Source organism: Ischnura elegans, chromosome 4 (genome assembly GCF_921293095.1).
Source record: "Ischnura elegans chromosome 4, ioIscEleg1.1, whole genome shotgun sequence".
In the NCBI taxonomy this organism is placed as follows: Eukaryota; Metazoa; Arthropoda; class Insecta; order Odonata; family Coenagrionidae; genus Ischnura; species Ischnura elegans.
In genome coordinates, this window is record NC_060249.1 from 92,790,059 (window position 1) to 92,816,302 (window position 26,244).

General features: G+C 37.0%; 2 protein-coding genes and 1 long non-coding RNA gene across 3 annotated transcripts in view; 1 reads left to right on the forward strand and 2 right to left on the reverse strand.

The window, feature by feature from the left end:
• Positions 1-9,996, reverse strand: part of LOC124156897 — a 102,110-nt gene extending 92,114 nt beyond the window's left edge. The window contains exons 1-3 of the long non-coding RNA XR_006864421.1: positions 9,929-9,996; positions 9,559-9,626; positions 7,035-7,177 (exon numbers count right to left, since the gene is read on the reverse strand). This is a non-coding gene — a long non-coding RNA (uncharacterized LOC124156897). The remainder of the gene's footprint in view (positions 1-7,034; positions 7,178-9,558; positions 9,627-9,928) is intronic.
• Positions 9,997-10,054: 58 nt separating this feature from the next.
• Positions 10,055-11,572, forward strand: LOC124157782 (EEF1A lysine methyltransferase 4-like). The gene is made up of 3 exons (XM_046532794.1): positions 10,055-10,282; positions 10,365-10,645; positions 10,759-11,572. Exons 1-3 carry the CDS (start codon positions 10,123-10,125, stop codon positions 10,969-10,971), a joined length of 654 nt encoding a protein of 217 aa, XP_046388750.1. The 5' UTR covers positions 10,055-10,122; the 3' UTR covers positions 10,972-11,572.
• LOC124157781 (facilitated trehalose transporter Tret1-like) overlaps positions 11,080-26,244 on the reverse strand; it is a 37,293-nt gene continuing 22,128 nt past the window's right edge. The window contains exons 3-8 of the mRNA XM_046532793.1: positions 20,717-20,852; positions 19,411-19,596; positions 16,486-16,776; positions 16,131-16,303; positions 15,707-15,943; positions 11,080-12,462 (exon numbers count right to left, since the gene is read on the reverse strand). Of these exons, the coding sequence (XP_046388749.1) occupies positions 11,479-12,462; positions 15,707-15,943; positions 16,131-16,303; positions 16,486-16,776; positions 19,411-19,596; positions 20,717-20,852 (2,007 nt within the window). The 3' untranslated portion in view covers positions 11,080-11,478. The remainder of the gene's footprint in view (positions 12,463-15,706; positions 15,944-16,130; positions 16,304-16,485; positions 16,777-19,410; positions 19,597-20,716; positions 20,853-26,244) is intronic.

A 26,244-nucleotide genomic window follows, 5' to 3' on the forward strand; every position in this document is an offset into this window, starting at 1 on the left:
CCGTCTATATCAGACCATCTTTCTACCCGCAGATACTTTGCAGTGCAGTTTTCGTATTCCCTCTTTTCCAATCGAACTCGAATATATGCGCAATCGGTAACTACTTTTTTATCATAATCGTCATTGATGAACAATCCCAAGGTTTGTTTGATGTAGCTTTAATATCCCATGACCGTATCTTTTCATTGCTACTTATTTCAAGGAAGCAGTTTTCTAGTAGCCCTCGGTGGTATATATTCGGATCTATATGGAAATATCCATCATGAAGACATGATAAAAGCCAATTCCGGTATTCCACTTCACAAATTTCATTGGACACTTTTGCAATGCCACAGTATGGTACAAATGACCACAGCATGGAGCAAATACTCAGGTTTCGACAAATTATCGTCATCATCAGAGTACCGTGGGCTTGATTGACGATTGAAGCCTGGATCGTGTGTTTATGTCATAATGTGGATAGTAAAAGTTATTATTATTTATTATAGTAAAAGTTAGTATATATCTCATTTATATACCACTGATAACTGCCTGTAGCCTTTTCGACATGAACTAGTATCTTCTTCACATCCCATTCCGTCTCCATGGGCTGTAATATGCTTCCGTCTATTTGGTCACGAGGGCTTTGACTTCAGGGTTACTCATATGGGAAAAGATAAGTGGACTTTCTTCCAGTTGTGAGTTACGCTATTTTCAGAGTTAAGATCCCTCCGGACTGTATTGGTAAAATATTTACTGGTCGTCAGCAGAGACAGAATTCCTGGCATCTATGTTTCGATGGCTAATTTATCCATCGGTCCTTTAAACGTTGGAACCTTGACGGCCTATCTGGATAAAAATATCGACAAATTTAAGACTTTGTTTTTAAGATAGTTCTGCCATGGAGTCTTTCGATTTTTTCAACTCCACTCCGACTCAAATGATCATATATGTATGCATCATTCCCATTTCTGTCAAATTTCATATTAACTTGTCTGTGGAATCGTTTACATATTCAAAGAATCACATATTTTCTCGTTTTGTTTCTTGTCCAACTTCTGGATTTCCAACAGTATTCAACCTACGAAATTGGTTTGAAAATTCATCTCTCCAATTTTCTTAATGATTCAAACTTGAATGATCCTGGTTTAGCAAAATAGTTTTCACGCTGATGCTAAAAGCTCTACTTGAATTTTGATTCAAATGAGAATAAATTTTGGTTGGAAGTATTTATGCGAGCACTCATTATGCACTTTTTCTATGATTTCGAACGTATTCAGAGACGCACATCGTTGTCTCCCTTAATTTTCTGATTTTTTGTTTAAATCTTAACGTTTTTTGGGTTAAATCAATGATTTTACGTGAAATACCAAGTGCCTTTTTAGCCATGATATTATGTCACTAAACATGAATGACTTTTAATTTGGCATCGTCATTTTCATGTCCTATTGTACCATATTTACCTTCAGCTCTACATATCCCCATCACGTGATAATTCCCCAGCAGCCAATCTGTTACCGTCAACTCCCCGCGCACAGCTCTCTTTGTGCCACAGATGCTTTTCTGCCGAAACTCTTTCTTATAACATTTAATATTACTTTATCACAACCTAACGCAATCTAATATTTATATTTATGTAATATTCTTGTATTTATCCTTACTTCTGGTTTTAATTAAGAGGAAGAACTGATTAAAATTCGGAGTTATAAAACAATTATGTCAGATATAACCTTGAAGTGATCCGCGAATCCTTAAAATTGCTTGGGATTTCCAAATACTCATGCAAATGTATCATTACTTAGTGAATATTTCCCTCTATGGCTAAATCTTAGGTATATAATCTATAAAAAAATTGCAAAACTAATGTGTCGAGAATCAGACTACTTCACGACAAGTGAACTAGCTAAAAAAACAAATTACGGCAAAATTTGCATCGTAAATTTTGTTATTACATTGAATCCTAGATAATGAAGCTATTGGATAAGAACCATCTCTATACGGCGAAATAAAGCCAGGAAAATATCCAAGTTGTGGGGAAAGATGAAGGTACGTAGTATGGTTTCATTAATGATTTATACCAGCTTTCGGAACATATGTCACTGAAAGATGATTTAAATTAGGTCAATATGATCCTTATTCTTATATCTTGATTGAAAAATTCATTCATTGGATGCGTCAAACCCATCTCATTATTGTTAACCAAAGATGACACTGGCTATAGCTGCCGCAAAAAAACTACTTAGATCATAGCATTACGTCAAGTTCATAATAAATGCGATTCGAGATACTAGAAAAAACGACACTCCGGTATCCATGCATACTATACACCAACCTCACTACTTGCAGCATGAGCATCGGGAGTTCCTTTTGAATAGCACCCTGAATTTAAAATAAAACATATGAAACGTGTGGATAGCAACGGCAGGTATAATTACTAAGGTTTTATAGGAGGCAAGAGAGCCTTTCATGACTGTTCGTAGGCGAGAAAGGGGATGCACACAAAAGGTAGTCTAGGCAGCGTCTAGACACGAATTAGAAAGGCATCTGACCCCATTAGGTGGTCTCATAGAATGTGTTTGACCTCAGTGAGCGTCCATTTTTGGAGATGGTGTTGCCTGTAATGCTCCTTTGAGAAATGTAATGGGGAAGCTGCTAAAACACCTTTTTTACGGCAATAGGTATATTTTTTGATATAATGGAAAAGAGGTGAGGCTTTACCGTCATTAGTGGAGTAGAGGACTTGGAGCGGAAAAACATGGAGTGGGCAGATGTAACTTGACGATGGGAGTATTCAATCCGAGATATCATACAGGCATAAAAATGTCCTTAGCTTACTTCTATCAAGTTCTAGCATCCAAGCATTTACTTATTTTTATAGGGTCGTTCATTACCATTCGTTTTTCAGCATGAAACAAAAAATCAAACTACATGAAATTCATATTAGTAATAAATAAATCCATGCTTACGGTTAATTTGGGAACCCATTGCTTATAAAACCATCGCCTATTAAACAATTCATAAAAGTAAACTATGCTGTCGTAGTAAATAATATTCATCTATCAAGTTCCTCTATTTTAGAGTAAAAATTTCATTTACTTCCATTGTGATATAAATACTAAGTCCAGCACACAAACCAAATACTCAATACAAGTGGTGTGCTTAATGAATCATTTAAGCGAATCCGGGCTCTATAGCCTTGCTTACTCACTTAATACGAGGAATCCGTATTTCTCATTCTTGCGCATCCTGCAAAATTATCCAGCCGACTATCAAGCTTTTTAGTTAATGATGGCTTTTTGAAATATTAACTTTTTGACTTATTTTTTTACTGGCAACGTCTGTGCAAAGGATAGGTTAGATTAAGAAACCAGAATTCCTCGTCAAAGAATATCACAGTTTATTGTGAAAAATGTAATGAAAAGACTAAATCACGAGTGAGTTAGAGCTACTGCCACGTTCACACTAATAAAATTCTTCGGTAGGTGCTGCCAGAAGGTACGACCACCGAAAATAATTTCAAGCATAACTAATGAAATATTGTAGCAATTACGGAAGTAATGCTGCACGATATATATTCTACTGAGCCGTATAACGGTAAATTCAGTTCGATGTCAACAATATTATAGATAATTCACAAAAATCCGTACCGTTAATTCTCTTTGAGTTACTGCATGCTTCCTCGCTAATTTTCGAAATACGTATGACCAACTTGATAAAGAAGGTCGTCCATCGTATCTCCCCATAACGCAGCAGATGTAATGCTAGGGAAAGAATCACATCAGCTTACAGTAACCGTTTAAATTCATTTTGGCATTTTGAATGATTGTGCATAAGTTCATTTTTAATATTTTGGGTACAGGATAGTGGTAATAAAACTGCTGACGAAGGATGAACATTATGAAAGCCAAATTGTGACATAACTCTCCATAACACTCCTAACATGAAACCAGTAACTTCCACATCTTTGTAGTTTTAAAATATGATATGCCGGATTAATCCAGATTAATTAAGGACCTGAAGGGTTAGTCGTGCTATTGAAGGATAATATGGAACTAATTACAAGTTTCTCGATACCAAAATGTTTAAAGTGTTTTCCCTTAAAAGACTGTTGATTTGACAACAGAATAATTGATTGAATACAAAAGGCTAAGGAAATTAATTTATAAGATGACGACGCGTAATGCTGTAAAAATATCCAGAGAACTTCAGTTAAACGCGCTGCCAAAAATATTTCGCTCGCTACTCGTTATATTTCGTAAAAGCATAGCTCTTATAGAATTAAACACGTTCTTTCCCGATTCCTTTCCTTTTGATTAAGCCACATTCGCAAAATCATTCCCCGGTGTCGCAGCCGGACAAAAGTGAACGAACGGCAATTCCACCCTGGGTCTATGTGTGACAAGCTGCCTCACTAATGTAAACCCGGGAAGACAATTCATTCCGCTGGCATAATGAACTTGCTTCACGCCAGACGCCTAGACGTGAAAGCAAAATCAGCCACAAATTATAATTTCCCGTCAGGGTGCGCGGTAGACGCAGCCGGCTTATTAGCCCACTCCACCCCGCTGCCGTCTTAAATGAAGCATCCGTCTTTGAATCCCACCTTAAGTGAGCGGAGAGAGAGAGACCCCCGCAACGACTTAACGTCTCGGCCTACTGCCTCCCCGCCCTCCTCCAACTCCGCTCCCTCCCCCCGCCTCGTGCGACTGCAAAATTAATACCGTCTGGATTATTTTGAAACCCCAAGGTTGGTGTTTTTGAGGCTTGAGAAAAATGCAGACGGTTAGGGGATGGGTGGCCAGGAGCAACAGGCGCGGTTCTGGAGAGATCTGGTTGAGGAGGGGACGGTTGGGGATGAGGAGAAGGGGTTCCAGGCGGTCGTGGGAGAGGGGAGGGTGAGGAGCTGAGAAGTGAATTGGAGTGGTGGTGGGGTGAGAAGGGGAGGTGGATGGAGGGGGGCAGGAGTCAGTGTAACAAGCAGGGTAGAGAAACCTCGGCAGCCGAATGTGAAGGGGGTCGAGAGATGGAATGCCTTGGGGAAGGAGACGGAGTGATGGCAAAGGCGTTAACTGGAGGGATCCGAATGGCTCGCTAGCTAATTTTGATGATTGCAACGCGGGACTAGGGTAAAAGATTAGGCGCTAAGGGAATCCCGTGCCGTTTCTTGAAGGGAAAACTTGATAGATGGGTTCGAAGGTTGAGGAGATTAGTTTTTCACGCCATGGTCGGCTGGTTATTTGGCGGAGGCTGCCAATAATTGTCGTTTTTCTCTGTGTAATGTCCTTTTCAAAGCCCTTCCTCGTCCAGGTGGGATTTTTTCTCCCAGATGTGGAATTTTCTTCCAATAACTATTGTACTATAACGAAACATTGGGAATACGCTAAGCCTCCGTAATTAATGGCAAAGTCACCCACTGAATACACATTATTGTGCAGTGTAAAATTTAGGGTAAATTTAGTTTTAACTTAATTGAAAATATTATAAATTATGAAGAAATCCGGAACAGTAAACTGCAAGAAGCCTTAATAGTGAAAAGGTACATCTGATTAATCACTTCGCCTAAATATAAAATGATTCAAAAGCTAAAAAGACAGTGCCGGGAGCCTATGTGGGAGAGGCATAAAAAAGTTTCGTTAGTGTTATACAACTATGGCGGTGTCGGAGTGACTCATTTTGAATTCTCATGTTGCCATTGTGGTATCTGACTGATCGAATGAGTGATATTTTCTTTTAAGATGCTGAAGTAATGGATTAGGCCAAAGGTCAGCAACCTCTTCACGCCGAAAAGCCGGATTTCCTACATGAATTTGTGGGACGCGAATACTAGTATTTGAAGGAAATTGATTTTATGATAAAAATGATATGTAAACGCCGGATACCGTCGGATGAAAATACGCTGTCGCATGTATACCTTTAATCTCAAACTTAAATTTCATAACTATTTAGGAATAAATATACAATTTCATGCAATAACGTTTATGAAAAATTGAGAAGTGTGCGAGACAATTTCAGAATTGAAGTTATATCCTTGAGATAGAGGTAGGTGATTGTAAAAGAGGAATTAACTTATTTTTCTGAGCGATGAAAGGCGCTAATGGATATATATTAAGTGAAAAAGAGTATGCATCTCTTAAAGTGAGAGATAAGCAAATTTCGGGTAGAAAAAAACTTAGGAGCTAGCGAATCTCCGTTGTGTGCTGATTAGAGAATGGAGAGAAGGGAAAGGGGAGTTAAGGATCGGTGGAATAAATTGTCTTCGGTAGAAGTCAGCCGTGTTTTGCAGAAGAGGCGAACTAATTATAACAAAAAGTTAGCGAAGTAAAATGAGGACTTAATACCTGCAAAAGTATTAAGAACACTAAGAAATACATAATGGGTAAAAGTATCCCGCAATACTTTGTCGAGGTGCAGAAATAGTGTTCAAAATGTCGCAACTGTTCACCGGAAAATCTCCGTGTGGGTTGCTAGGTAGTTCTCATAAAAAGTAACGCTGGTTTCAGAGGGAGGAGTAAAGAAGGGTATCAAATGTGTTCACGAGGTTCACGAAGAGAATAATTGGATCTAGCGGTCATAGCTTGAGAGATGAAGGCAGATTGGGAGTTATTTAACTACGAAATTTAATGACTTCTTACAGTTTTCGTCATTCTTAGGGGCGTTTTTTGACCTTAGAAAACCAACTACGACCACTGATTTATTCATCCTCGTTGCTGCTTTTTAATAGAAACTTTTTCGAGAATACTCGGCGAATGCAACACTACCTATACTCTTCGCCCAGCTTTGTGAGATAGTTATACTTCAGTTTATAAAGGGTTAGCTTCTTTGAAACGCCCTCGGATACTGGCCAAAAGATACAAAAATATGGCGGGTTGCGCCCGAATAGAGCCTGATCAAAGTCATAAATCCGCCACCCTACCGCCGTCGGACTTCTTCAATCACAGAAAAAAATAATCGGATGAGGCTTTGGATGGTTGAGCTGACAGAATTGGAACACAACTGCAACACAAATTCTTTGCAAGAAATAATTACGTATAAAATGGTATAGTACACGTACTTACATTATAATGGTCATCTTCTTCCAGATGTTCGTCTCAGTTCCAGACAGCACCATAAGCACCAGCACGATGCACGCACCAGCACAGTAGGTACCTTAGAAGTACGCTTAAACGGAGCGTGTTCAACGGTGGTTAACGAAGTAAATCTGAAAAATATTTGTAAAATTTTCATCACTCTTAAAAAAAGTAGCATCTCTGACAGCAACATTGTTTATCATTTTTACGGGAGGCTTATTTTTTCTATTATCCAAAGTATAACAACCACTGTGTTTAACAAAGAGGCTTAAAGTTGATAAATCATGGTAATAATTGGTTAGTTGCGGCCGCCATTTGAGAAAGTTCTCGAGGAATTAAACAAATCTCGAAGAATAGTATATGTATCATGGATGAGCTGACTGAAGCATAAGCTTTCATCACAAGTTTAAGAGCTCTTTTCACAGCAATGACGGATATTTTGCAGAGGAATTCCGATCCATATTTTAATGCATTGTGATGTACTCCCGCTGACGGATTTGATGAATTATCCTTTCCCTACACAATGACGGATCTAGTTGGGGTCAAAGGTGCAGGTTCCCCACCCTCTACCTACCCGCAATGAAAAATATAGGCTAACCACCATCTACAATAACTAAAAATCCAACAACACTGGAGGGGGTATTCCCTCCCCATCCCCTCAGGCTAACGTGACCCTTTAGTAGAAATTTACCCCCTCCCCCCCCCCGCAACAGATTCAGGTTGTCTCTAGTTAGTCTTTTGATGGAAAAGCCATTGATCTTGAGTGTAAGTAGATGGAGTATATGAAAGCGTTGGTGAGGAGCATTACGAACTAGTTGGAAGATCTAAACGGTACAGGCAGTGAGTAATTCGACTAACCTTACCTCTAGTAGCGTTTTAGAAAACGAGTTATTTGTTTACAGTCTCCACAAACCCATTGTAAAGGGATTAATGCAAATTTGAAGTTTTCAACGTCAAAGCTTTTTTGCCACTCCGTACATGGTATCATGTTCGTTTTCATGACACCTAATGTTTGTCGTTGGAATGCGCCATCTACGATAGAAAGATAGCGCAAACTACCTCACTACCGACCACTCCTTGAATAACCACCTCGAAAGATTGCTTTCAAGCCATCCTCCGTGACAGCTAGAAAGCCTTACCTTTGTGTAGTAAGTTAAGGCAACTATCGGTACGTTTTGTTTTGAAAGGTTCTACGCGGGAATTTATTAGTCCTAGCATTCTATTCGAGAGCAACTTAGACTTCTTAACAAGAACGTTTTATCTAGTTCAGTTCGCGGCTTCAGAGGGTATTACGAGATTATCAAAGAGGAATTTCTATTTTTTACATTTATAAGGTCGTTATGCTGTAATAAGGAAACTGCTGCATGCTAATCTACCGAGTAATTCCTCAGCAACACACCGCAGAGGGTGGAGGCGGCGTGGGCGTGGAGGGAGAGCTGCGATTAATGCACTTGTATACTTTGTCTTTCAGGACAATTTTATTTTTAACACTCGAAAAGTAGATAAATTAGTCGCCAAATATGTTGTTATGCTAATAAGGTCAAAAGAGAAGAGAGGGAGAAAATCACTTTGACCCTCGGGGACCCCAAAATGTCGAGGCCCATGGGCAATAGCCTACTTTGCCTTATTAGTAATTTCACACTCTCTGGGGTCATAAAATCGATTCTGATTAGTTATTTTTAGCTTTTAGATTAGTAAGTTTATTTAGCTAATAGAAATTAATTCATGAATGATTCACTTCTTCGTGTTAATATTAGTAATAGCTGCCATCGGCATCGCGAAGATTTACATTAGATAACCGCCCGAACAACGGGCAAAGGTGAGGATTGGGAACCTGAGGCAAACAGGATCGGGAGAGCGCAAGCTCATGAAGGGGTGGGGGCAGACTTCGAAGAAGAAGAAGGCAGAAGCTCGAAATGAAACTGGGGGTTAGGAATTTGGATTACCGAACAGTAGGAAAGTGACGAGGTAGGTGGTGACCGTTTCGTTTAAAAGGAAATATGGTTTCTCCTTCAAAATATAACGTTAAAACGGAGGAGAAAAGATGACGGTGACATACGATGAACAACTCTGGCACAACATGTTATAAAGGATGTTTTACACGGGGCACGTCATTGCGCAGGTTAGCTCTGAAAACATGTTGACGTTGTGAGAATGCGAGTTTGGAATCAGAGAAGGGGGGCTATTTTGCCGTCTCGCATCCACGCATTCTCTTATGTATTCTAGCAATCCACCGCTTTACAGGACGCAATTTTGATTACGCCTTCGTACATTAGTCAGAATTGGCAATGAACCGCCCCATGTAAAACAGAATTAAGGAGTGCGAGATTATAAATCCCAATCCAAGAGGTCTTGTTGACCCAGGAACATGAAGTATTAACATCAGCGGAACGAAAAATATATTTAAACATTTTTATGCATAAAATGATAGGTAATGATTATGTAATATGTATAAATAGAAGGCATCCATAAAGAAAAAAATCAATAGATAATAAGATACAATTATTTTTACCTTCAATAAGTGTATAGTTGTCTTCTGAAGACAAAGTAGTGGACGAGAAGGACAAAGCATAGCTAGTGCTGTAAAGTGCATGAGTAAATCTGTAATTATGTAGTTCTTCAATTAAAATTTTACCAAAAAAGAGTATCTTGGTTTGCTAAAAATTTTACTTAAAAGTTTCTTAGACAGTCAACTATAATATTTTTTTGCGAAGAACAATAAGTTTCCTTTTGGTGAAACTTTATACTGCAATGACATCATTAGGATTAATGCCATAAAATTACACTTCATGAATTCAGTTTATGATGAACAATGAGTTCTCTGCGCCATAAAAATATTCATATTAAATTTTGAATGGAATACTTTCCCAATACATACTTACTTTAGACCTAATTTTCACAAATTAATAGAAGTTTTCTTGGTAACAGCAATACCTCCATTTTAAATCAACAACCAGAACCAGAACTAAAAAACAAACGAACAGCGTAAATCAGCACCGCGCATGTGAAAGTGAGCATAACGTGAAACAGAAGACTGAATTGATTGAGGATTTGTTTTTGTTAGGTTGTTTTCTCGATGGATCTTATTCCTAGCAGTAATTCGAGCTACAAAGATGTTAACTATTGGAATGATCGGTATACGAAAGAGGACTCATATGACTGGTTTAAAAGCTATGATGCCTTCAAGCACTTAATAAAAGCTTGCGTGTCGTCTGACGATAGGATCTTAATGCTTGGTAATAATTGATTCACTTTTATACAAGTTTCCTCGCTGTTGCCTTCTAGTATTGTAATGTACTATTTTTTCTTTATCATTAGGTTGTGGCAATAGCAAGTTGAGTGAACTCATGTATGAAGATGGATACCGTAATATTGTTAATGTTGATTACTCAGAAGTCGTGATCAACAGGATGAAAGAAAAATGTATGAATATGGCAGGTATGACATGGGAAGTAATGGATATACGTAGCATGTCATATTCAGATGAAAGTTTTGACATTGTTATAGAAAAAGGAACTTTAGATGCAATGCTTGTTGATGATAGCCCATGGCACATCTCTGAAGAAAATTCAGCATTAATTGATACTATTCTTACTCAGGTGAGCAATATATTATTCACATCTTATGAATAATTGGTGGTCAACAGACTCATTTTCTCTCAGAAGTTCCTTATATCATCTTGGTTAAAGGGTCTTCTATTGTTTTCTTTTAGGTTAGCAGAATCTTAAAAGACCAAGGCAGGTTTATATCTGTCACTTTTACTCAACCTCACTTCCGTATACCAATGCTTATAAATAGAAAGTACGAATGGGATGTGGAGCAAAAATCATTTGGTGAATTTGTTCAGTACTTCTTTTACTTATGTACTAAAGGAAGACCATTGAGTGAGTCTCTCATTAATAAATACAAGAAAGCTGCTTCATGACACCAAAATCCAATATCAAGTTGTGAATGGAAATGCTCCCCATTAACACCTATCGATGTCAATTCTTATGAATTATTGGTACATGTTTTTAAATCAAATTCAGTCAGCTTCTTTTATAAAATATTTATTCAAAATGATTGTACACAAAATAAATACAAAATATATACAATAATTGTGTGGGAAACCACATGAAATAACTTAAGAGGTCATAGTGAAATGTTTGGTGAAGTGAAGTCATCAAATGCATGATCAGAAATGGGAATGTCTATGATATTGCCAGGGCAATGCATTTTATAATTGCCTTCTGGCTTTGTTTTCACGTTTCATAAATAATGGTTGCAAGGGCAGTCATGATGCATAATGATTCATTCTTTGGGTGAGATGCTTACATATAACTTAAGTCAGAAGTACTTCTCAGTGAAGTACTTATTAAAATTATTACCATCACAGTTTCAACAAAGTTTTGAATATTGAGCACAGGAAGTTGCTCACAATATCAGTCAATTATTATTTTCTTCCACATTTTGTATAAATAGTGTTTTTTGCAAAGTAAGATTCTATATCTGCCAATGACTTATTTCGGGTCTCTGGAAGGAAAAAGTACACAAAAATTACTCCTACGGCAGAGACTGCTGAGAAAAACCACAGAACACCATGAGGTCCAAAAGCTTCCAACATATGAGGGTAAGATTGTAATGCTGCAAAAAGAATGAAATTCACAAGGGAAAGAATCAAACTGTTGGCAAGGCTGCGCACTTCAGTTGGAAAGAGTTCTGCTGTTAATGTCCACGGAATAGCTAAGAGTCCTGTCATGCTCACACAAACATACAGCAACATGCACACAGCAGGAATTATACTCTTTTTCTTTTGTCGTGTAAATTTGACTCCTTGCTCATTTTCGTGGCTTAGTTCAGTCAATAATGCACTTGAGTCTGAATCATTTTTCCCAATTGAATTGCTTCTGGAGTCATTGACTCCATATGATTTGACGTCTGTTTTTATGTAGTTGACGCCTGCACTACCAAACTTAGAGTGATTGGAATGTGATAGTGGCATAGGTGTGTTTGATATGTTGTTCGGAAGAGTTGGGCTCCATACTGTGGCCTCTCGTGAGGAAGGTCCTACATTGGAAACATTGCCATGCTGAAGAGAAGTGTCGTTCAGATGCTTGAAAGTTGATGCATTAAAGTGATCATCCGTCAAGCTGAAGGGTAACTCTGGTGACCCAAGGGGGGGAAGAGATGTTACCATGCGGCGTTCAATTCTAGAGAAGGTAGCTGATTCTTCAATATCATTGTGATAAATGAATGTTCCCGACACCAACATGGCCACTGCCATTCCGCAAGCAGAAAAAATGCACAAGGGTCTTCTTCCAAATGATTTAAAAAGCCAAATGTTCACCAGCGACATGAAGAAACGAATCATTCCCACCAACACGGAGGCAATGTATGCATTCAGTGCTCCACCTCCCATTTCTTCAAAAACACCAACCTGTTGAGGAAAAGAAAATTTTGCTACAATTAGTTTGTGTGAAGATCAGACTTTTGGTTTCACATAGGTGTGCAATCGATAGATGACAGTGAATTGTATTTATTTACAGCGGTGGGCAAGTAGGGAACCACAGGGGCAACTGTACCCTCTTTTACTTTGTCAGTTTTCCAAAACTATTGTGTACATTTGAATGAATCCATGGTTATCAATGTATAATTATTTACTCTAAAACTGATTGATTAATTCACATTTTTGATATTGTGGCGAAATCTCATTTACAAAATTATGGACATCATCAGCTATTATTTTTTATTATTATTATGTATGCCGGGGATGTGGTTGTAATTTAAAAAAAATCCTTCTCGAAGACTTTTCACATATGTAGGAGGTGAAATTAAGTCTGAACAAACTTCTAAAAATATGTAACTTTTAATACAAGTTAATCACAGTTTGAAGTCGGCTTGGAACAATTACATGCATTTCATCATCAGTATTAGATGGGATGTGTCCCTCCCAGTGGTAATGCCTATGTTCAAGATGATTACTAAATGCCAATAGGATTTGCTCTTTTTCGGCCTTCAAATCTGTTATCCAATGCTGTTATCATTTTCTCTAGACAACTCCTCTGAAACAAAATCTTGGCTACATATTTTTGGGGCATAATATGGTCAAAAGCCATATTTGAATTCATAAGTAATTCTGACTTAACTTTAAAAAAAAATATAATGACAATGTTCAAGTGGGACAGAAGATTAAGAGGAACACTAATGGGAAAATTATTACATATTACATGCCTCTTCGTTTAAATTCACTGAATATCTTGTGAAAAAAGTCCCTTGGGGATGCACGGTATAGACACAAATCATGGTTTTTTAAGCTGTAAAATTTAATGACTGCAATACTATTTACCTTTGCAAAAAAATGATTGTTATTTAAAACAAAGATCAAAGGCACATAAATAACGTAATTTAGCTGTCATTCATTATCAGTCAGAAAAATTTCATTTTCCAAAATTTATACATATATGAAACGTACCTATCCATGTAACTAGCTAGGGTAAAAATACACTCATTTGAGAACTAGCAATGAGGTTGTTCACTTAGACGGAATATTAAAGGCATTTGGTCTGTGGAAGGGAAAGATAAAGTACGGCAAAAAAGCAATGTTCTTCATTCACCTTTTCTCTTATAAATTTATATTGAAGTATGAAAGTTGCCATCTATTTTTCAAGAATTGTTGATGACATCAGAGTTCTGGTTCATTCACATGTTCAGAGAGATCCTTTCATTGATGTAATGTATCACTCATTAGGATGTTAACAACAATGAACCACTTTCGGCCCATGCTCAAGGCCGAGGAAGAGCAGGGAAGTGGTGTTCCATTTGGTATGAGCGTGACATCATCAACTTATTAGCATTCAAAATAGCTCAAAAGTAGGTGAATGGTGTAAATAGGTAGTATTATGAGTTTTTTTTTATTGTTTTCTATCCCAATGAACAACAAAACAAAATCGTTGAAAGAGCCCATTCTCCAAGGAAAAAATTCACCTTTTATTTGAGAAACGTCTTTCCCTCCAGCTCTCCTGTGTTCTCCCACAGTTTTTTTTCTCTCACACCCCAAGCCAAAGTATTGGGTGACAACTGAATGTCACTGATGTTCCAAGAAAGTGATTGATGGTCATCAAAGTTATCCTACGATGATATTACACTTATATCCATCTACTTATGGAAGATATGAGGTCACTAACTGCTAATAAATTACCACCAAGGCCACATTCCTCTATCACCCTGTGATTTACTTTTTTCCTTCTGCCATCCTTGCCCTTGAATTTTCGCACCCTCTTAACTTCAAAGCTCACTATTTATATGCCTCTGTGGTAAACATTCTTATTTTACCTGCTGATGTCTTGCCATACAATCAATGCTGTGGATCAGGAAAATAACTTTTGAAATCCCCTGAATTTTTTTATGATACTCCTAGTTTTGGTGCACACGCTTTGTCATTAAGCATGTATTTTATGAAATTCCATATTTTTACTTCCCTTATGATTGGGAAAATTCAAATTTGGTGAGAAACCAAAGTCAGCTCAATTTGTTTTGCTAATTTTAGGCCTTGTCTATCTGTTATTTCCTATGTTTTTACTCATCCATGGGTCAGAGCGTGAAATCGCTCTTTGCTTGAGTACCCATTCAAAATGCTATCTAGTTGATCATACGTACATCAATTGCATGTGTATGGGATAAATATTATTTGTCATTGATGTTCGAAGGAAGTGTTTGATAGTCATCAAAGATATCCTCCGCTGATATATTGCACTTTTATCCATCTATTTAAGCTGTGAGATCACTATTTATTTGTTATTGAGGTATTTTGCCTTTGCTCAAGCTTTCAATGAGTAAATAATGACTTGCCCTTTTGTATCAAGCCATTCTGAGGCATAAAGCCTTCTTCAATTTATTGACAAATTTTAGTAATGAGATAGAATACTGAAACTGTTGCATGGATGCTCGTGCACATGTGAGTAACATTGTATTTTTTATGATTGTACCAGATATATGTTCTCTTGGAGCTATTTTCTCCCTCTTATTGACCATTCTTTCATCCACATTCCCTTACCATGTGTGACCTAGTTGGAAAGACAATTATGGGATTGTGCATTGTAAGCAAATCTGTATGCATTGTTAGGGGCACTGTTGTGTGCAGTGAGATAGCTTCCACAAAATAGTCACATTTGCTATCTCTTGTATTTGTTTAAGGCTCATTTAGGTGTTAATGATGACTAAGGTAGGAGGGAAAAGTTATTTTATAGAATTTTGTAAGCGATATACAATTTTTTTAAAATTGTAAGTGCAATTATTTTATTAAGCATTGAAACTACCATGAAGTTATCTGATGGATTGGCTCTATCATAAAATCAATATCTTATAATTATATTGGCATTCTGGTCTCTCAAGTTTGTCTGAAAATTAATTTGTAATAAACTGTTTCTTACATGAACGAATTTTCAACAAGGTGAAAACTAAATGAAATACATCCACATAATTAGCTTATGTAATTTATCTAGGTCCAATGGGTCAGGATTAAAAGGAAATTAAGTTTGGGTTGGCATTTGCCGTACTGAGTAATTTACATAGCATCTGAAAGGGATGAAAGTTATGGAGTATAATTTAAGTTGTAAGTGCAAGTAGCCTGTTTTGACTCAATTTTTGGTGTATTAAATCAATTACTTATTAAAAATACTCACTGCATAAAATAGAGTGATGTAGATTCCAGAAAACTGCTGAATGAGGAAGAGAGTAAACAAAATAAACATTGGCTTGTAGCATGTTGGTAGAGTAACTATTAACTTCAAGCTGTGTAACGTGTTTTGCCTTGACTTTGTGGGAGATTTCTCATCATTGGCACATTTTATCTCCTGTTTGCTGCTATTGAGGAGCCCTTCACCTGCTGGAGATTGTTTGTTGTTGTTCAGCATTGTTTGCTAAAAATAAAGATCAGAAGCTTCAATTAATACATAAGCATTAAAAGCGCTAAATCTCAATTTTCAAGCAAGTTTCTGGACTCCCAACTTAAGCAACAAAACTTTTACATCAGCATATGGTTTTTTTGCCATGTTGTTTTTGAGTCAAGAGGAATACCAAATGTGTTTTAATGCGTATTTAAATCACCTCTTTTCGCCGGTGCTCTGCAAGTAAGAGACGAAGCTCTGCCTCAGCTCTTATTCTCCTTCTAGCCAGTTCAATTTCTAGCTCATCATTTGACGATGTTTCTCCCTGCTCTAATTCTTTCATCTCTACAACAGGTTCTAAAGTTATTCTCCTCTCCCTCTGCTTCAGTGAACCTTTGAAATAAAAAATTAATAACTTTTTAATATTCTATTTTCCTTCCAAGCTCGTAATTTTTTAAATAATTTAATAGTTGAATGCAAAAATAATTATTATCAAGAGGCTATTGAGAGGTAATCCTTCTTTGAGTTGATAATAATCCCTAGTTGCTTTGCTTAAAGCTAAAAATAAAGCTTACCTTTCGCTGGTACTCTGTGGAACCAAAGTAGTGCTTTGTGTGCATCCTCTTTTCTGCCCTTAGATACCAACCATACAGGACTCTCAGGGATTGTGCAGAGGGCTGCAAAGCTAAAAAGGTGGAAGCATACTGCTATTCCCGCCACAATCCTCCATGATAATAGCCATCCAAATAAGTAAACCAACAATATACCCAGAGAGACACCAATTGGTCCAGTAGCTGTGAGCATTGGTCTCAGGTGAGGGGAAGAGATCTCTGTTATATAAACTATGCATGGTGTGTTGCCGAATGCTGTTGGAAAAAGGGTAAATATGAAAAGCAATTAAATGGTTTGACATTGATAATTGTAATCCCTTAGCCCTTGTTTTCTTTAGAGTATTGGAGATCCAAAATAACCTGAAAACAAACATATCAAAAGTTTTAATGAATTTAATTTTCATTTATAAATATTGAGTCAACTGTAATATGAGGTTTTATTGTAATCACACTCGAAGTACTGACGTATCTTGTTAACTTACCATTCTGAATTTATTAGAATGAAAAAACTTTGTAAATTTCACATTAATTTTAATAACACGACCAGTTTCATCGCTGTGCGACATCATCAGGTGCATATACAGGAAAGCACGGTCTTAAATACCCTGGGATACATGGGAACGGGTGCTGGACAAGAGGGGGTGGTTGAGTGAGGGCGAGGGAAGGTGGGGGGAAAAAACCCAGGAAGAGGAAGGCTGGGAAAGGCGGTGCGGTGTGTCACACTAAGTCGTTAGGTGGGGGGGTGGGGTAAGGGTTAGGATTGTGGTCAGTAATGACGGGTGTGAGAGGTAGGTTGAGTAATGGGGAGTGGGAAAGGAAAATTGCATCGTTAAGTAGCAACTCTTTGTCATGACGTACCGTTTTTAAAATTTCCATGGACTCTAAGGCGTCCAGCTTGGGTCCTCTTTTCTCCACATGGAGGATCTCCGGCTCAAAAGTGCTGGCATGATTGGTCTCAAGTAAATGTTTGGCGAACAGCGAGGTGGGGTTGTTATTTTTGGTGGGGTTGGTGGGGTTGTTATTAAAATTAATGTGAAATTTACAAAGTTTTTTCATTCTAATATGAGGCAATTTCACGAAGTTACGCCGCAAACCATTCAATTGATTCTGAATTTACTTTTTGCCTGAATGTGAATCAATGCATTATATTTCCTTTTTGGACTTATAAATTAAAATATCATTGTAAAACTTTCTACCACAGGAAGGCTAGTACAATAAAATAGGCAGGTACATACGTAGTTGGGAAACAGGTAGAATGGGCATTCAAAAATGTGAGTGTATATGTATTTAATGTGACAGAGAAATATCCATGAGTGTCCTGATAAAATGCTATAGGTTTTCCCTGTGAATAATAATTGTAAAATTCAGTTGAGGCACGAGATAATGTTGCTGAAAGCCGACATTTCAACAAGTGACATGTAAGAGAGCAAACTTTCAAACTAAAGGTTGGGTCCTTTTGAGTCGATAGATGAGTGTATTCGTTGAAAATTTGGATGATTTTCTCACCTTGGCATCTCTTCAGAAAGTAAAAGCCCCCAAGGAATATTAACCTAGTATTCTTTTCAAGGTGACAAACATTACAGTGTGTTTCCTCTCCATATGGGTGAATAGCAAAAGATCAAAAGTTTTCGTGGGAAAGAATATTTGTAAAAAATTTCCCAGGTTGGGCAACTGGTAAGGCTTTTGATTGCCAGCATTTCAGTGAGTTTAATCAGCCCAAATGACGATAATGGAGTTAGGTACTTGTCAAAATGTTGTCCTTCAATAGCCTCACGTAGTTCTTAACCCATAAGCATTTTACTCAAGCATGTCCCTTTAATTGTCCCCTACCTCTTTTTGCGTCTACTCAGGCAAAATGCATGTACATACATGTCTAGGAGAATTATTCAAATTCTCATAGGTTAGTTGAGTGAAAACGACTGATGGTTATTATTAGGAAATGAATTGATAATCTCACGCTAGACCCAAAATATAATTGGTACTGAACAGTGTCATCACTAGATATGTCATCATTAGCAGTAATAGCATTATCTCCAGGAATCTCTATGTACATTGCATTTTTTTATCATCAAGATTGAAATATTCTTCATTTGTGCAACCCATTCATGATTTATTAAAATCTCTCACTGCAAGTGATTTTGTACTAAAATACTTATGTATTTCAATATGTCTGTAGTTGGGGTACTTAAGGCTCAGAATCAACTTCACTGAGCTACAAGCACTATTCCTCTTTCAATGCACCACACCAACTGAGAGACCACCAGCAGAAACTGTTCGAGAGCCTTGCTTATTCAAAGTAGCTTCAGTACCAGCAGAACCAGGGGCGGAGAATATTTCAGCTGTCAACTGAGATAAAGTTATCCATAGGAATTTAGGCTGAATTTAATGTTATTACACCTATGCTAGAAGTCATGTTGCGAATAAATTCAAGCTTCAGCCAATCAAATTTTAGAGAGGATTTCAGTTGGAGTTGCCCTACAGAAGCTTATGGATGAGTAAATTTCATATGACTTGCTCAATGTGACATAGACATCACATAAATAGATAGTGTTGCAAAATTTAACTTGTAGCTTTGTGTACCACAAGTTAGAATATGATTTATTTTTGTGAATTTTTTAGACTAGAAAGTCAAATATTTTTTCATTCCTAGATCCCTAATAAATTATGAGATCTCAGAATTCTTGCCTATTTGTGTACCAGGGCTACTTCTGGCTGTATTTTCAACATAAGCCTGGAAATTGGACTTTTGCCTCTTATCACTTAACATATTATTCACTGGTCTAATATCTGCAATGCTTTTCTTTATGTGTAAAAGTTTTTGGGAAAATTTGTGTAAGTCTTCAAAACCTTATATGATAATAATGAATCTTGATTCGTATAAACACTTACTTGTTGCCAAGCCAGAAATGAATCTGCCTACAAGAAGCATTGGTAGTCCATTTGAAAAAGCAATGAGAAGCCATCCCAAAGCATATGGTATTAGGGCTACCATAATTGTTGCTCTTGATCCAAGTACTTGCATTACTGGTCCAGCCATGAGGGAGCCAATGGGTGCAATTATTGTTATAATGCTGGCTGAAAAATACAGAAAAATCTGTCATACATTCTTGTTATGTATGGATAGTTAACCGTATTAGTAAGAAAAAACTCTGATAGGTGAATTATTAGCAGAAAAATACTCAATAGCATCAAAAATGCCATGAGTGCATCTTTTTCATTTAAATTGCTTGATCCCGTGACACAATTGTACTTACTTGAATTCAATATTAGGCCTAAGCTAAAAGAAATTTTGAAGCTATGTGAAGAGGGAAAGCATGTGGATGGGGTACGTTTGATTTTGGAGGCAGGGCACACCTTGTAATTCTTTCATTGTTAGGCATTCGAAAGGCGACTTGCTACAGTCATGCTATCTCGTAAAATTAATGTGAAATTTGACATGGTCATCAGTTTTTTTATGAAAAAGGCTACAAATTGTAAAATAATGGCAATTATATGATATGTATATTTATAGGTTGTGTAAAATATGAAATTTGCAATGGAGTATGGAACTCAATTGATTTCACATGAGAATTTAATTTAAAAGAGCAAGGAGCTATCTTATTTTGCACCAATCATACAGTGAAGCAAATGAACTGCTGCTCTATTCATGTAATAGCATGCTCTTCCTTGACCAGTTTAAGGTCTTGCTGAGTCCAAAAATATCAAAAATGAATTCATATGCTATGGAAATATGTAGAGTCAAGCAACCCTTCTCGGAAATTCGATCAAAGAATTGAGTGTCGATATAGGGAGCCAAGCTTAAAAATATGGATACAAAAAGATTGCATGAATTATGCATGCACATGAGTGTACGTGGGTGTTACTTTGCAGGCAACCGCAGTTGACAATAAAATATTTTATTGTAACCCCTTGATATATGTAGATGTAAGGACCATGATAGAGTGTCTCGAAATATCATCAAGTGTATAATTCCCATCTTTTAAAAATTCTCCCCTCAAGCTAGCTTTTTTCACCTGTGGTCTCTTTTACCATAATGAAATACATAAGTCACTTTGAACTTCATGATGAGATCTGCATTTGTGGCTTTCAGATAATAAATGAAATTAGTTGATAATCTTTCATATAAGACACTTCATAGTGCATGAAGTATAGTTAAATTGGTTAAACGATAAAAAAAAGAATTTCCCTTAATTACCTAGCCATGATGCTTCTGTTTTGGTGATCAGGATATCAGAATCAGGTTCATTAAGTTGAGGTAGCAAGATTGCTGAAAATCCCAGAGTCATCCCAACTATTACAACAACAGAATGTACTGCAAGTGCTGCCCATATCTGAAATAAAATTGGTTTTTACCATTATTGCATAATAAGTCAACATATTATAAAACTATTGGCCCCAAATATTTAATCATTGCCAATATATACATTTCTCTATTGGGCCTCAGAAACAGCAAATTATTGTTAGATCATCATTCATTATCTGTAGGCTTAATTAGTTCCCCACCACTACCGTAAAAATTCTTAATACTTTATATGAAAACAAATGCCTTTAAGGTAGGACATTATTTTTAACGTACAAGGAAGGAGTGGGTCATACCAGAAGCATATGGAACATCACACTTATTATCTTTTTTAGGGTAATTACCAAGGGCTTAATATTTTTTTTTTTAATTTATCACATCCCCCGTAAACAGCACATAACGGCCTTTTACAACGAGGGTTTCCAATATTCACAAAGTACAACACAAACATCCATGCCCTGGTTAGGGATCACCTACCCAGGCGGGATTCGAACCCATGACCTACGGTTTGGCAGGCGAGGACTTTACCCCACCGCCACCGAGGCGTGGCCTGCATTTCTTATGTAAGGACCTCTCCAGCACTCAATACCAATCGGTAATATAGAATTAACAAAAGCATAATAAGCGCTTCATATAATGTGGACATAGATTTCTTAAAAAAATAAGATTTTCTTACAATAGATAGCATTTCCGATTTCAGCTTAAAGATACAGTTGAGGACCTCAAATCCAGAAAGCTTGGGACCGAATGGCTTTTGGATTTCTGGATTTCTGGTCTTCATAGTATATTAAGTAAATTAATTAATTTATACATGTGCTCAGGCTCTTGCATTTGATATCCTTATGTGTCCCCGACAAGGTTCTTATAGCATATGTCCATAGTATGCAGTGGCGGATACAGAAAACACTCAAGGAGGGGGCGCAAAAGATACATTGAGTTGCCTTAACTTTTATCGTGATAAAAAATAATCAAGTCACAGGCAGAGTAAAATAAAATTTTAATTAAAGTAATTATACACATATACAAGACGATGCCTTCTTATGATATAAAAAAGTCAATTATGGTTCTGCAATGTTTGGCAATACGGCCGGACCCGCAAGGGAGGGGCGCGCGCCCCCTGCGCCCCCCATCTGTATCCGCCACTGATAGTATGTGCTTACTTCGTACTATCCCAGAACAAGGCTTGGAGATGGTGCCATGAGGTGGCAAGTCAAAACACCTCGCAGAGGAATTTTCAAATGTTCTGGATTTCGGGTTTTCTGGGGTTCGGGATTCCAGATTTGAGGTCCTCAACTGTATATTATTTTCCAGTTTAACCATTCATCAATATTAACTGCCAAATATCTGATATGGCTAACTCTCCCCTTGTGAATACATTTATAATAGAATTTAGTATTGTAGTTGAAACATTTTGTACTCTAATATCACAGATTTATTTTGTTAATTGCTACAATACTTAAGAGAAAATAGAACGTATTTAGTTTTGTGGCTCACATTCATACAGTTGCATAAAAACTTACATTTTTAGTTATTTAAATCAGTCTATATTTGTTGATGAAGTACTTTTACATAAGTGGTTGAATAATAGCACTGAGTTGTGCATGAAAATGTCAACCTGTCATCAAAGTTACCATTACCATTTGGGTAAATAAGGAATAAAATTTGCCCCAATAAAGAGCACTTAGGAAGTCCATAAGCAAGTTTGGTCACTTTCCCAGTGCAGTTGACAAACAAACACTGATAACTACAGCTAAGGTAGCTGTTAAATCAGGCATATGGAACACCTCTATCAAGTATCTCATTACCCTTTCACACCGGAGGGCTTTAGTTCTTTTTGCGATGAAAATTCTTGCCTCAAATGTGTGGCATTCAGCCCAAAAGGGTTAATCTACTTTGCAATATTTTATGATTAACAGGGTCAAATGCTTTTGTTATATCAATAAATAATCCTACAACCTCATTGGAATTATTTAATCAGTGAAAAAAAAATTGCAGAAGAGCATTATCTGTGCATTTATTCATCTGAAATCCGAACTGATTTCTGCTGAAAAAAGTATTCTCATCCAAAAATTCTCATAATTAAATTTTCAGATTTTCTTCCAAAATTTTAGAAAACATTGGTGATAACGAAATTGGCCTGTTATTGTTTAAATCAGTCTGTGTCCTTTTTTTAATTGATGGGTATATATTTCAATGAGTACACCATTAAATCCACTGTATTAGGTGGACCAACGGCAGTTTGTGATTTAGGTGTTTGGTATGATAGCGAGCTCTCATTTAACACATTCAGTGCGGATGACATATATATATGTCATGAGGGCTTTTCCACTCAGGCGGATGACATAAATGTATGTCTTCGGGAGTACGCTTTTCCGCTGGTCACTAGGGTGCTCCGAGCGCGCCTAGCGTTACTTTTTCACCCTCCCGCAGTTCGGGATTGACCTTACACTATTGCAGAAGTGTCCGTTTCTAGTTCTACGTGTTCCTTCATTTTTAGTGTTTTTTTGTTTACTTTACTGCTATTTTTGGAACAATTTGGCAGGTTGAGATTTTTCTTTTCATTTCCTTCGTCACTTTTTCATCATTCTTATCGTAAATATCATAATCATGTCTTACATATGGATTATTTTTTTTTAATTTGTTTTTTTACCTTCATTTTTAATTTATTCATATTTTATGTGCTATCACAAAAATTATGATTAGACTAACTTTTTTATTAAAGATATTTATCCCCGTTTCATACTCACTACATTATAAAAAAATGATCTTAGTACGGTGCTTCAGTTAATGATGTTATATTTGAATTTCTTTTGCTAGGAACATTTTTTATAAATGCAAATTACGTTTATCCTGGGTGATTTTTTTTGGGTCTTTTTTCTACTTTTACGGCATATTTTCTCATTCGTTTCCCTAGGTCAATCACCAATCCTCTATTCATTTTGATTTTATTTCATTTTCTGAGTTATTAATACGTGTTGGGTTAGTTGCAGGTTTTCTTCCTTTTCATAAAAAAATAACATATTAATGGCGTATGCAACACTGCATTACATTATCTACAGTATTGGTCTGTATTTTTTTACTCGTTTATTTGTTTCCTTAGCTTTGTAAACGAAATTGCGGAAAAAAATAGACTCAGAGGTATTTTAAGCATTACGGCATTTAACCATTGTTTATTCCCTTGAAATAGTATTTTTATCTTATTTTTTAATTTATTCATATCTTATGTGCAACCACAAAAATTATTATCAGACTTACTTTTTGTTAATAACGTGTATTCCCGTCTCAAAACTTACTATTTTATTCCAAAATGTTTCCATGCGGTCCATAAGGTCGTATTTTATCCCACACAGAAAATAGATATCTATAGATATCTATATTTTGTCTATTTTCGTCTACGGATAGATGTACACCCATGTCTCGTATAGCGCAATTTCGATTAGCGCAATTTCGATATAGCGCAAATTCGTTCCTCGGGGAAACATTGCAACGCAGTGTAGCCTAATCAAAAATCTTAAACGCTCTCGTGGTAAAACGTGAACTTACGCTAAGTGCACACGAAATTTCTATCAATTTACGCATATTAATATTATTTCTTGCCTCAAATCGTCTTTTTTGTTTATATATTAATCGAAATCCATTGCTGTGCAAGTGCCGAAAGTATTACTCGTCATTGGGTCCAGATAGCCGGCCTACCGAAGATTTATCTTGTCTCCTTAACAGAATGATAATAAATAATTTAGATCGTTAATTAAGCGTGGCGCTAGTGGAAATGAATTTTTTTTTCAGCCATACGGTTTGAGACGTATTTTTGCCGTCGTAGGTTACCGGGCAATTGACTTCCAGGTAGAGGGTCTACGCTAAAGCCTTCAAGGTCATCGGTATTCACGGGCGAGAAATGGAGCGGTGGCCGAGTTGCGCATGAATAGCATCAACACTTAAAAGGGTCCGCTATAGAGTCTCAAGCACAATGGATTCGTTCCCTCCCCGCAGTCTAGGCCTTCTGCGTCTCAGGAATACAGTTCAGCTGAAGAAGGTGATTTAGATAGAGCCATACACAGTAAAAACCAAGAGAATATGGCGAAAAATAGGAATGAGTGTAGAAAAATCAAGAATTTATCAAGAAAAACCATAAACCTAGAAGAGGACTTGAGAGAGGTTAATTGCTTTGAAAATGGAGAGCGTCAAAGCGATATTGCGCGGAAGTTTAAACTCACGATGCCTTATTCTGAATAAAGACGAAGCTAAAATATCAGTGACCTCAGCCGCACCAACTTCAACCAAGCGGTCTACACATACAGAAAGTTCATGGTGAATCAGTGCAAAAAGACGAGAGTGGTAATCGCTCCGAGACATTTAGTGAAAGCTCCGGTTGGTTCCAGAATTTAAACTGCAAGCAGGTATTTTCAGTGTGGCGATATCAGGTGAATCTGCAAGTGTTGATAGTGCAGCCACCACTAAATTTTCTGATGAACTCCAAGCTGTTATTGAAAGTGGCTCCTTTCCCCCTCAACTAGTTTTTAGTGTTGGCGAGACGATATTCTTTTGGAAAAGAATGCATTCTCGTTCATTCATTTTCAGGGAAGGAAAACCTGGGTCAGGTTTCAAGGCATTTAAAGACTGTTTCACGTAGCTGCTAATGACTCGGAGGACTTCAAATTAAAATGATTTATCATTCAGAAACTCCGCTAGCTATGAAATGGCATTTAAAGTAGCATTTTCCTGTCATTTCGATGAGTGACAAAAGGGCCTGGGTGACACAATAGTTGTTTGTAGACTAGTTTGAAAAATCGTCAACTGCCGGCAACGCATTACGATCCCCTGAGAAAGCAGATGTTAGCCCACCCGCACGACAGGATGGAATTTCGAAAGCACGTAAGAATTTTTTTTTAACGTGAATAAAAGTCTTTGAATGTGTGAATACTATCTTTAAAGATGTTTTAAACTATAAATATTTCTAGAAATAATGTTTTCAAAGGCTTTTTATGGGAATATAGATGTTTTAGAGGAAATTCAATACCCAAGACCTATGCTACCAGGAACGCATCCCTATCTTCCCTATGTTAAAACGCTCTCGTATAACGCAAATTCGTATAGCGCAAAGACCCCAAGGAACGCATCCCTTGCGCTATACGAGACATGGGTGTATATCTAATAGTTGCCTATTAGACATCTATTAGATGTGCAGGTGACAATGGCTGGTTTTGGATCCATCTCCGAAAGTGTGTTTTAAAACGCGATTCTTGACCTCTGGAAGCGATTTAACATTTGATTAGGGGACAATTTTTTTGGTCCCGTACTCGAGTGATTACGGACTTAAAAAAATTTGCGACGCGTAGAACCATGCCTGGCGACTATGCCAACTGTATCTATATTTTGTCTATTTTCGTCTACGGATAGATGTATATCTAATAGTTGCCTATTAG

Excerpts from the sequence above, each read along its gene's own strand:
- LOC124157782 (XM_046532794.1), top strand. The coding sequence starts at position 10,123 with ATGGATCTTATTCCTAGCAGTAATTCGAGCTACAAAGATGTTAACTAT. Across the intron at positions 10,283-10,364 it reads CGATAGGATCTTAATGCTTG|GTTGTGGCAATAGCAAGTTG; the intron begins GTAATAATTGAT and ends CTTTATCATTAG. Across the intron at positions 10,646-10,758 it reads TTGATACTATTCTTACTCAG|GTTAGCAGAATCTTAAAAGA; the intron begins GTGAGCAATATA and ends GTTTTCTTTTAG.